The sequence below is a fragment of the Microtus pennsylvanicus genome, chromosome 3 (genome assembly GCF_037038515.1).
Source record: "Microtus pennsylvanicus isolate mMicPen1 chromosome 3, mMicPen1.hap1, whole genome shotgun sequence".
NCBI classification, from domain to species: Eukaryota; Metazoa; Chordata; class Mammalia; order Rodentia; family Cricetidae; genus Microtus; species Microtus pennsylvanicus.
In genome coordinates, this window is record NC_134581.1 from 141,914,364 (window position 1) to 141,926,596 (window position 12,233).

The following is a 12,233-nucleotide window of genomic DNA, read 5'->3' on the forward strand; positions in this document are numbered from 1 at the left end:
TTCTGAGCAAGCCATGGTGAGCCAGATGGAGTAAGCAGCACTCCTCCATGGCTTCTTTTTTGTTTTTTGTTTTGTTTTTGTTTTTGAGACAGAGTTTCTCTGTGTAACAGTTCTGGCTGTCCGGGAACTCTCTTGGCAGACCAGGCTGGCCTTGAACTCATAGAGATTTGCCTGCCTTTGCCTCTCAAGTGCTGGATTAAAGGTGTGCACCACCACCACCCAGCCTTCATGGCTTCTGCATCAGCTCCTGCCTCCAGGTTCCTGCCCTGTTTGAGTTCCTGTCCTGACTTCCTTCAGTGATGAACAGCAATAGGGAGATGTAAGCCAAATAAATGCTTTCCTCCCCAGCTTGCTTTTAGTCATGGTATTTCATCACAGCAATAGAAATCCTAAGCAAGGCAGCATACAAATACTGTATTTTCTGCAACAGTTGCCATGTGCTTCTTTCTCTGCTATATTTATGTCTCTTATTTTGTGCTTGGCTATGTCTTATATCTCTTTGCATCTGGCTGTATTTTAGAAGTACTTGGGATAAGAATTAGGGTAGAGTCCAGATAGTCTTAATGGAATTAGCTAATAGAAAGATTATATAGGGGCCAGGGGTGTGATTTGCTTGGTAGAGAGCTCCCCCTTGTACCCATGAAGCCCTGTTTTTAATCCCTGCGTAAACTGGGCATAATGATAGAACCCAAGGAGGAGGTAGGTGGGGCAGAAGTCCAAGGAACGTCCTTGGTTACATAATGGATTTGAGCCTAGCTTGCGGCCATGAGGACCTGCCCCCAAGTGTGCATGACCAGTTAGAAAAGAAATGAAGTTGAGAAATGAAGTTGATTATTTTGTTTGTAAATCAACTCTTTTGGGTATAATTTTCATGAAAAAAAAAAAAAGAACATCCTGGAACTGGAGAGATGACTCAGAGATTAAGAGCACTGGCTACTCTTGCAGAAGACCCAGGTTCAGTTCCCAGCACCAACATGGCAGCTCACAACTGTGTGTAACTCCAATTCCAATGTCTGTAACTGCCCCCTCCAATCTCCTGGTCTCTGAGGGCACTAGGCACACATGTGGTACACAGACATCCATGCAAGCCAAACACCCATGCACATCTTATTTTAAAAATATTTTTAGATTTATTGATTTTAACGTGTGAATGTTTTTCTTTTGTGTATGTCTGCACTCCACGTGCGTGCCTGCCTGATGACATCAGAAGAGGGCGTGACTCTCCTGGAACTGGAGTTGCAGACTAGAGTGAGCATCTATGTGGACACTGGTCCTCTAAAGAGCAACTACTGGGCCATCTCTACAGCCTTCTACACACATTAAAATAATAATAATAATACCATTCTACAGGACCTTTTTGTTTGTTTTTTATTTTGGTTTTGTTTTTTCAAGACAGGGTTTCTCTGTGTAGCCTTAATTGTTGTAGAATTCACTCCGTAGACCAGGCTGGCCTCAAACTCACAGAGATCAGCCAGTCTCTGCCTCCCAAGTGCTGGGATTAAAGGCATAGGCTGCCACCATCTGATTAAGTAGACCATTCTTAGATGTGATCCGAATGGGTCTTAAGAAATAAGTGTACAAAACCAAGATATGAAACACTCCTGCTACATCCCAAAGCGTCCTGTGTTCTTGCAGTCCTGGCTCCAGACAACAACGTTTGTGCTCCTGCTACTGTGTCTTGGTTTTGACTTCTCTAGGATCCAGTCACACACTGCACTCTTTGTGTGTCTGGCTTCTATCACTTAGTACAATATTTTTGAGACTATCTCATTTTTACAACCAGTTTTGATAGTTTTGTGTTTTGTCAGTTTTTGTCTGAGTTTTCTGTCCTGCCTGGTCCCCTAGCCGTTTAGTCCCAAGAAATCACACAGAGGTGTACATTAACTATAAACTGATTTGCCCATTAGCTCAGGCTTCTTATTAACTCTTATAATTTATATTAACCAATTATTCTTGTCTATGTTAGCCACGTGGCTCGGTACCTTATTCAGTGAGTCAGTCACGTCTTGCTTCTTCTGTGGCAGGGCCAAGACTGTGATGACACGGATGCCAAGGCTTTGACAGATGCTTTTTATTACTTAATTTCCCAAGAGGAGAACACCACACTGCGCACTGCCTGCAGTGTGGGGAGGGACAAGGAAACACAAAGGCTGGGCCAGGAGTAAGAAGCAGGAGTAGGGGGATCACAAGAATATATTAGAACTTTTATGATTCATACAATGCAAAGCAGTACAGGATAATGGCTCAGGACTGGCTCGTGGACTGACATTTGTGAGGAAGTATTAGGGGGCTCAGTAGTTCAAGGCCAGCCTCAGCTACATAGTGAAGGCAGCCTAGACCCACGTGAAACCCTGTCTCAAAAACCCATAAACCAAACCAAACCAAATACAAACAGCAGCAACATCAATGATAAAACCATGTTTCACTCTCAGAAAGCCTATAGTATCGTGTTAGTGTCTTAATACACGCACTGAGCCATTCCCCTATCTTCCCAAGCCCTTGGCCCTTTCCAGGAGTCAGACTTTCCAAAGAAAACATGAACATTAGTCTGAAGATATTCGTAGGAAGTGATCATGCCATGGATCCAAACTCCTGGTGTCTCCCCATAAATGCTTGATTTGAGGCAGAAACTGCCCACCTGCAAGAATGAACACAACCCATTCATTTACTGAGCGGGGGAAGCTATTGGAAAACACGATTTGAGAAATGTAAACCAGCCTGGTGAGAGAGGTATTATGTGGCAGTGTGGACCAGACTCCGTGCAGTCTTGGTGAGTGCAAAAAGACGATGTGAATCTTCCCAAATGTAAGTAAAGGACCACAGGAGGCCCCAAACAACACAGCTTCCCCCTAGAAGTGTCTTCCCTGCCTCTCTCCATCACCCTCTGAGTGCTGCAGGTGAGCAGGATGGGCACCAACCGGACACTTACTGGAAGTGTAGAATCTTGGACCCACCCACTTCTGAGCCGCTGAGACCAATCTGCGTTTTCACAAGGTCTTCAGAATTTGAGATGCAGATAAAAGGAACTTGCCGGATTCCCGGCCCGCAACTTTCAAACTGCCCACCAGATGGCAGGTTTGCAGCAGGCAACCCTTAGCTAGAGCCATCAGGCACTCAGGGCTCTTTGTAATCATCAGGGAATTCATGTTAATGCACCCTTGAACTTCTGGGAAATGAATGGCAGAGCTTGCACAGGAAACCCTAATCAAAGCGTGGCAGGTCGCCCTCGTCAATTCTTCCCGTGCCGATAGTCTCCATATTTCCCCCGTGCATTGTGAGTGAGAGGAATAGCCACACATTCTTCATTTTACAAAGAAACTGAGGCCCCTAGAGACGAGACCGTCAAGAGCTCAGGGTAGAAACACTGTTGGACAGACCGGGAGGGCAGCTGTCTGGCTGAGAGTTCCTTACACGGGCAGGCAGCCTGGCTACCTCTGCCAGATCCCAGTTGCTCTTTGAAGAGCTCTCTCTTTTCCTCGGGAGAGCTGGAAGTAGTGATGTACACTCAGTTTGGACCATTAATGGGCTGCTCAGCACGCGCCGCCCTGGACTTAGCCTCTAAGGGAGCCAAGCATCAGCCTTAATGGGGAACATGCGGGACCAGTTCTGGTTTCCAAGGAGTACCCTGGCATCGCGATGGCCTGAGTCAATGGCTCGCCCTGGCTGAGGCTCCTGACTGCTGAACAACTCCCCCTCAGTCTGTTTTGTTTTCCTTTTCCATCTCTAGAAACAGTCACTTGAACAAGATCTCTGTTTCTCTCTTTTTCTCTCTCTTTTTTTTCTGTTCTTGATTAAGAATACATTTGGATTATATAGTCTCATTGGAGCTGAGGCTGTTGGAATCTGAAAAATATACGCTCAGACTATAAGAATTTAAAAATATTTTGGGAAGGTGGGGTGGTTTGAAAGAACATGGCCCGCATAAAGAGTGCACTATTAAGAGGTGTGGCCTTGTTGGAATAGGTGTGGCCTTATTGGAGGAAGTGAATCACTGTGTAGGTGGGCATTGAAGTTTCCTATGCTCAAGCTGTGCTCAGTGACACAGTTCACTTCCTGTTGCCTGAACAAGATGTAGGACTCTCAGCTCCTTCTCCAGCACCATATCTGGCCATGAAGATAATGGGCTATACCTCTAAACTGTAAGCCACCCCAATTAAATGTTTTTTTCCCTTTATATGAGTTGCCATGGTCATGGTATCCCGTCACAGCAACAGAAGTGAAACAGGCAGTTACAGTTCTCCTTTCTATCCCATTGGTAGCTATTGGAGGAATGCTAAATTAGAATTGTCATTGTGCAAAACTTGTGAGAGTTCTTCGGGTTAAAAAGAGAATAGCCAAGCAGCACTTCTGAGGAGACTGCCAAGGAATGCAAAACCAGCACTTCCTCCTCATGGTAACTTTATCCACAATAGCCAAGATGAATGGTTGAAGAAAAGGTGGTGTATACACCCAGTGGAATACTACTAAGCCATTAAAAAAGGTGGACACCCTGTCATTTGGGCAATGTGGATGAACTTGAAGGGCATGTGAGCTGTAAGTCTCAAGCTGCCTGGGGAAGTTAAGACTGCGCAAAAGTTAACCTTGTGCTCAGGCTGCCAGGGTGGAGAGGGGAGTCATCTTGCTGGTCCCTGAGCCCAACTTCTGTGAAAAAATCTCCAGATCTAATCACAGACATCTGAAAAGGTATGTCTGTGTTGTCCAGCAGCTGCATCCCAGGAGCGACTGTGTCCAAATCTAATGGCAGCAGAGGCTCTTCTGTTCATGTAGAATGTTGACAGTCTCGGATTAAAAAGAGAGTGACCATACAGTGCAGCAACGTTTCTGAATAGATCTCCAAGGAAAACAAAGGAGTAAGGAAGCCCAACGCATTAGAGGGTTTTATGAAGCATATTTGAGGAGAAGAAGAGAGGAATGTTCTCTCTTGAGTCAGGACTCCCGGCTGTACTCCTGGGGACTACTCTAGGAGGTGTGGATTCGGAAGAAGGAAAGTACATCATGGGGGTGGGGGGCTGCCTTCCTAGGACTCACTCCCGTAACCCTGCTGGATATACTAGGGAGAATTCTCTGCTGTAATACATTTAACACACACAGTTTTTACTATTTCCAAGGCTTTGTCTTAATACAGCAAGTCAGTAGGAGCGGAGCCTGAAAACAGGCAGGAATGAGGCAGAGAAAAAACTGCAGCTATGCAAAGACACCAGCAAAGAGCCCCAGCCTCCCCCACCCCCACCTCCCTTAGTGGGTCATCTGAATTAGGACCACTTTCCTCGCCTTTGTAGAGGCCCCAGCCCACCTCTCAGTGGTAAGGTGGTTAGGATAATGCTAGATCAACAAACTCTAAAAACCAGGTTCTCATCTCAAAGCTTACCCTGTGCCTGCTGGGCATGGTGGCTCACACCTTGGGAGGCAGAGGTAGATGGATCTCTGTGAGTTCAAGGCAAGCCTGGTCTACATAGAGAACTCCAGGACAGCAAGGGCTGTGTGGGGACAGCCTGAATCAAATACTTGGACCACATAGTGAGGCTCAGGTCATGAAGGAAGCTCCAGTAGATCCCATATCCAAGGACAAGTGACAATTTCAGTATGCTTGGCTTTCTTTCTAGCATCTCCCCTTGGAAGGTTCACATGAGGTCCTCGTCTTTGCCCATAGTTTAGTGTATGATAAGCAACTCCACCTGAGCAGAGCCTCTGCTGCCATCTGGATTGGGCACAGCAGACGGCTGGGGAGCAGCTGCTGACATGAATTCAGGTACCCATAACATTGCTCACCAAAGTGTGTTCTCAGGAACCAGAGAGGGTGGGTGAAGGTGCGTGCCAAGAAAGCCTAAACCCAGAGCCCACATAAAGATGAAAGGAGAGAACCAATTCCACAGAGATGTCCTTTGACCTCCACAGATGTCATGGCATGTATACACACAAACAATAATAGTAATGAATTAGAAAAAATTAAAAATAAATTTGTACTTAGATACAATTGCTGTCTCCTGCACATGACATAGAATACCTGTGGTAAATCCAGGGAAGGAGGAACTGCGCAGGCAACTTAGGTCAGGGATTCTTTAGGGACTGTCCTACTGGAAGATGACTTTCACACAGTCCCACTCCCCAGGCCTGGATCCACACCAGGTGTCTCAGTCAATTTCCCCTTGCTATAATGAACTAACTACACGAGGCTGAGTGCTTTTTACAGAGATTTACTGAGCTCATGGCTTTGGATCCCTTCTCTTCCCTTTTCTTTCTTTTGGAAGGCAGGATCTCACACTGTAGCCCAGGATAGCCTATCACCTACTATCTAGACCAGGCTGGCCTCACATTCCTAGTAATCCTCTCGCCTCAGCCCTTTCAGAGCTTGGATTACAGACGTGAGCCGTTCTTTCTGCCTTCACTTGTTTCGTTGTGGGTTTTGGTCATTTTGGTTTTTTGAGACAAAATCTCTGGCTTGCTTTGTAGCTGGCAGTGGCCTTAAATTCCTGATCCTCCTGCCTCTGCCTCCCGAGTCCTGGGATTATCGGTGTGTGCCACCACTCCCACTTTTCAGGTTAATTTTTTAGGTTAGCATACAAGGTGATGGGTTTGCCTTGGTGTCTTCCATGCTGTATTGAGTCATTGTTCCCTGTTCTCACTCGTCCCCCTCCCCGCCCTGATGCTCCTCCCTCAGGCCTCTCTCTTCTCCATCTGGTTCTTTCTCCCCTCACTTCCCTTCCTGCTTCTCTGCCATGTGGGTTCCTTTCCTTTCTCTCTGTCCATCTGTTTCCTTGGTTCTTATTTGTGGCTCTGTTTGCTTATTTCAATTTATGCCACAACTCACCCAATAAAGGATTAAGGAAACCCCCAAATACATTTGAGACCCCTAAAATAAAAACAGATTGGGAGGAAACGTAGCAAAGGGAAGCAAAAAAGAAAATATAATGATTACAAGACCAAGTTGGGTGATGTACAACTTTGATTTCAAACTCAAACGCAGGTAGATCTCTGTGAGTTCAAAGCCAGCCTGGTTTACGTAGTGAGTTTCAGGACATCCATGGCTGTATGGCAAGAGTCAGCCAAAAAAAAAACTGCACAAAAATCCATTCATTTCTTTTCTTTAATGGAATTCCTGTGAGCAGGCTGATAGGAGCCTTCAATATCAGAATATTAGTCAGGAGTAGTCTGTTTTTCCTGGGATTTCCATACAGCAGGAAGAGTTACCCAGAACTTCCTAAACTAGACCTTTTGTGAGATCTTCCACTGCCCTCTCAAGTCCCTTGACATCTTCACTGTGGTCCCCAACTTCAAGTTTACCCTTATGTCAGCATCCAGGGGGTTCCGATGAGACTGGCCCCATCTTCAGCATCAGAGGCTAGCCCTGCCAGGCAGTCAGGTTCTCATCAGCTGCTGTTTGGTTTGGGACTTGAATGAGTACCATCAGACCAATCCCTATAATCAGAGGTTCCACTCTGGCCTGCCAGTTCTCAAATAACCTCTCAGAGACTTAATTATTTATAAATGCTTGGCCGATGACTCAGGCTTATTATTAGCTAGCTCTTACATTTAAATTAACCTGCATTTCTTATCTATGCTTTGCCATGTGGTTCCTGGCTTGCTACCTCATTTTCTACATGTCTTGTTTCTTCAGGGGCTGACTGGTGTCTCCCAGACTTATTCTCCTGTATCTCTTCTTGAATTTCTTGCCTGGCTCTATCCTGCCTTGCCTTAGGCCAAAGCAGATCTATTTATCAACCAGTGAGAGCAACATGAATTCACAGCATACAGAAAAAACACCCCACAGCAAATCCCTGAACCACAGACATTTTTTCTCTGGCTGTAGGAACCACAGGTTTTTATCCCATGAGTGAGTCTGGAAACAGAAACCCCACAGATGACAAGAGCCACAAAGATCCAACCTGAGAATGAGATGGTCTTGGAAGCAAGGAGCTGTGGCTGACTGAGCAGGCCGGAGTCTGGCTTGACTTTGAATAAAGCTACAGTGTTTTTTAAGTGAGTTTGAGGAGAGTCCTCTTTTTACCTATCAAATATGCCCTGGTTGTTGTGGTACCCAGCCTTTACTGCTGTTGGGACTGCCACTGACCATGCATGTGTCCAAACCTGCAAACCACAGTCCACCACTCCTGTGCCGGAGCCAGTGGGGAAAATGCTAGGCTGATCTGAGGATTATTATAGCCATTTTCTTTCCCCTACTTTATATGTATGTGATATATATAAGTATTCCCTCACAGACAAGTCCTATCACTGAGGGACAAACTCCTTTTCCTAGTGCTAAGAAGTATTTCCAGATGGTGCCGTTGGTCACTGTGGTAGCATACATGATATTTTGCAAGCTTATCTTTTATAAAATTGTTTACTTATTATATATATAATATATATTATATATGTGTGTGTGTGTGTGTGTGTGTGTGTGTGTGTGTGTGTGCAGGTACACACATATCACAGCATGCCTCAGAAAGTTGGAGGACAACTATTGGGCGCTGATTTTCTGTTCTCAGAGGGGTCCAGGGCCCAAGTTCAGGTCCTCAGGCTTACACACAAGCACGTCTACCCACTGAGCCATCTCACTGGCCCTTTCCATGTCAAACACAAACACTGAACAAAACCAAAGCGCATGGATAATTCCAAGGCACACACCACAGTCAGCAGTTCCTCACATCACAAGTGGAGGACAGCAAGAACCAGGTTTTGCATCTGTTTCCTAATGGTTCATGCCGATGTCTTTCCAGAGATGTGCAGCAGCTTCTGGTCTTAAAAGAGTTGAGCTGTGATGACGCTGAGGTTGAGCACGAAACCGCCAGCCAGCCAGCCAGCATCTCCAGAGATGTGAAGGCTTTTCCTTCCAGCCTCTTAAATAGAAGCTTCTACTGCTTATGAAACACTGACAGAAAAGCAGGTTCATTTTTAGTGTCAGTCCTGGGGTCCTGACTGGACCTTGGGGAAGTCACTGCTCTACACTGAATCGCTCCTTTTATAAGTACAGTGGGGACTTTGGAAGTCCTACATTCTGGCAACCTGGATTCAGTGACAGTCACTCAGTTATGGGCTTCTGAGTCACCAGGTTCCTCACAGCAGCCCTCACATCCTTGTTCCTCAGGCTGTAGATGATGGGGTTCAGCATGGGGGTCACCACCCCATAGAAGAGGGAGATGAGCTTGTCTGCAAGGTCCTGCTTGTCTGCCCCCAGGGGGTCCTTGGACTTGGGCTTCCCGTACATGAAGAGGATGGTCCCATAGAAGACGATGACCACAGTGAGGTGGGCAGAGCAGGTGGAGAAGGCCTTCCTCCTCCCCTCAGCGGAGGGGATCCTCAGGATGGTCACAAGGATGAAGACGTAGGAGACAAAAATGAAGAGTACTGGGATTGCCAAGAAGATCATGTTGGCTACAACCATGCTGATGACATTGATGGTGATGTCGGCACAGGCCAGTTTCAGGACAGCCAGGATCTCACAGGTGAAGTGATTGATGACATTGTCCCCACAGAAGGGCAGTCGCATTGCCAAAGATGTCTGCACTATAGAGTTGGTGATACCACCTGCCCAGGAGCCGGCAGCCATGGGCACATAGGCAGCCTTGCTCATGATCACTGGGTACCTAAGGGGGTTGCAGATGGCCACATAGCGATCAAACGCCATCATACTCAGGAGCACACACTCCGTGGCTCCCATGGCAAAGGAGAGAAACATCTGCACGGCACAGGCTGAGAAGGAGATGCTCTTCCTGGGGGTCAGGAAGCTGTCGAGAATGAGGGGGACCGAGGAGGTGGTGTAGCAGATGTCCAGGAAGGAGAGGTTCCCCAGGAAGAAGTACATGGGCGTGTGCAGGTGGGCGTCAAGGATGGTCACCAGGATGAGGACCCCGTTGCCCAGCAGGATCACCAGGTACATTGACAGGATGAGCACAAAGAACGTTTTCTCCAGCTTTGGGTGGGCCGAGAGGCCCAGGAGAATGAAGCGGGTCACAGGGGAGGTCTCATTGGATCTGTCCATGGTACGTCAGTTCTGAAACCTGCAGGAACTCAGAAATCAGCATCAACGTTCTCTTACTCCAAACGCTCCTGGACAACGAAGCAAAAGCCTCACTCTGCCAAGCTGCTGGAGACATCCTGACAGCCCTGGCATCCCTGTGGAGTTATTCACGTCTAGGAAATAAAGGGAGATAGATATTTAACTTCCTAACTTAGTAACAAGTTAGGTTGCACTATCCTTCCTGCAGAGCACAACTTAGAAAGTGGCAAAATGTATAAAATGATGCTCTCAAGCATTGGAGAGAAAATAAGAGAAGTTATACAGGCAAGATTATGGGGGAAATGAGGGTCCAAGCTCTTGAGGCTTTTGCGGCCTCTGGAGGTCACCAAGAAACCTTGGCACTCACCCTCACTGGCAGTCTCGTGGAGAGAAAGGACAGGCTTCAAAGCACAAGGGCCGGTGTCCAGGGCACCCATCCAATGCAAACCTCCTCCCCTTGTGATGGAACCCCAGGGCAGCACCACAGGGCAGGCATTTTGAGTGCTGTTCCCAACTTCAGAGCCTCTCAGACTTAGGACCGGACTGAGAAGGTCCCAGGCCTTTAGTGCTCTCAAATTCACAAAAGAAGCGGACTCAAACCTCTCTGAAGGAAAGATAGCATCACTCTAGTCTGAGGTCATCCCTGCGAGCAGCTTTTCTAATACAACTGCTGCCACATATTTTAAAGGAAATAAGTTGTGAGGTGGGGGATGGTCCAGTGGATGAGATTCTTGCTGAGCAACCATGAATATCAGCGTTCAGATACCCAGAACCTTAATAGAAAACCGGATAATCATAATGGCTCACATGCAATCCCAGTGCTCAGGAGGCGTCGACCAGGACTCCCTGTGGCAAACAGACTAGAGAAGCTTGTAGCATGAATAATAAAAACCCAGAGTCAGATATTGGGATTCAACCTGAAAACCAGAAAAGCAAAGCAGCCAAGTCATTAGAGAAGTCTTACCTCTACCAAGGCTGGGCAACTTCAGACTAAACAGACTAAGCCTCTCTCTCTTCTCATTTTAGTGCTGGGATGAAAAGCGTATGACTCCCTAGTACTGAGATTAAAGGTGTGGGGCACCAGCACCCACACCTGGATTTGTTTCTGTATTGATCTTGAACTTACAGAGATCCATCTCCCTCTGTCTCCCAAATTCTGGGATTCAGGCTGTATACCATCACTGCCTGACCTCTAGTGACTTCACTTTGCCCTTCTGATCTTTAAGCAAGCTTTATTTATTAAAACATAATAAAATATGACTATATAAGCTAGCCAAAGGGACCTGTCACAGGTTCCTTGGGAGAACCTGCCTCAGTAAATGAATGAGTAAGACATCTGATGTCAACCTCTGGCCCCCACATACACGTGTCCATGCACACATGTGTCCACACACGTGAATACATGAGCATAACACCACTAGGGAGGGAGAGAGAGACAGAGAGAGGGAAGGAGGGAGGGAAAGAGAGTAAAGTCTGTAAGTAGACAACACAAACGAAGGCCAGCAGAAACCCATTGTGGGGGCAGCGACAGTCAAGGTGATGGCTCTATGGCACTGACACCTCTTTGAGAAACAGCCCTGCCACATTGGTATCACAGTGCTGAGTCCTAGAAGCCTGTAGACACTCTCTCCATTGGGTTGTGAGGGCTGGGAGGGCAGCCCTTGGCCCAAGAGCTCTGACCACATTTTCTCTCATCTTGTGTTCTGCTTTGCTCACGCCAGCGCCTGTGCTTCGCTCCTGATGATCAACTGAGCCCTGGCCTGCTCTGCTCACTCTAGAGACGCTTGATGGGCACCTCAGAGTTTTAAGTTCCTCTCGACACCAGGATTTGTTTAGTCCAGTAGAGAAAATCAAACCAAACCAAAAGAACCCTCAAAACAACAATGAAAACTTGTGTGTGACCTCAGGCATCTGATCTTACTACCACTGTCTCTAAAACAGTTGTGAACTTCCCAGACAGTCATCCCTACAAGGGCGGAGAGCAACTCAGTCCCTCCCTCAGTCCTTACTGTGAATCTGAGACACTGCTCCATTTGTGCTTAGACTTAATGACTGTCACCATGTCAGGGCCACCGCAACTCAGCCTGGGTTAACAGACACTTACTGGACATCTCCTTTGGGCTAGACATACTTCAGGTTTGAGGAACATTGCGGTGAAAAAGGCATGGTCCTGGACCCTAACGGATGATTCTAGTAGGGAAATAGTTGTGAAATTAAATAATCACACGGGCATCCATAT

The 12,233-nt window shown here is 46.8% G+C and overlaps 1 protein-coding gene across 1 annotated transcript; it reads right to left on the reverse strand.

Annotated features, from left to right (window-relative positions):
• Window positions 1–9,016: 9,016 nt before the first annotated feature.
• On the reverse strand, window positions 9,017–9,976 carry LOC142847362 (olfactory receptor 13C7-like). Its single transcript, XM_075968068.1, has one exon. It carries the CDS (start codon window positions 9,974–9,976, stop codon window positions 9,017–9,019), a length of 960 nt encoding a protein of 319 aa, XP_075824183.1.
• Window positions 9,977–12,233: the final 2,257 nt, after the last annotated feature.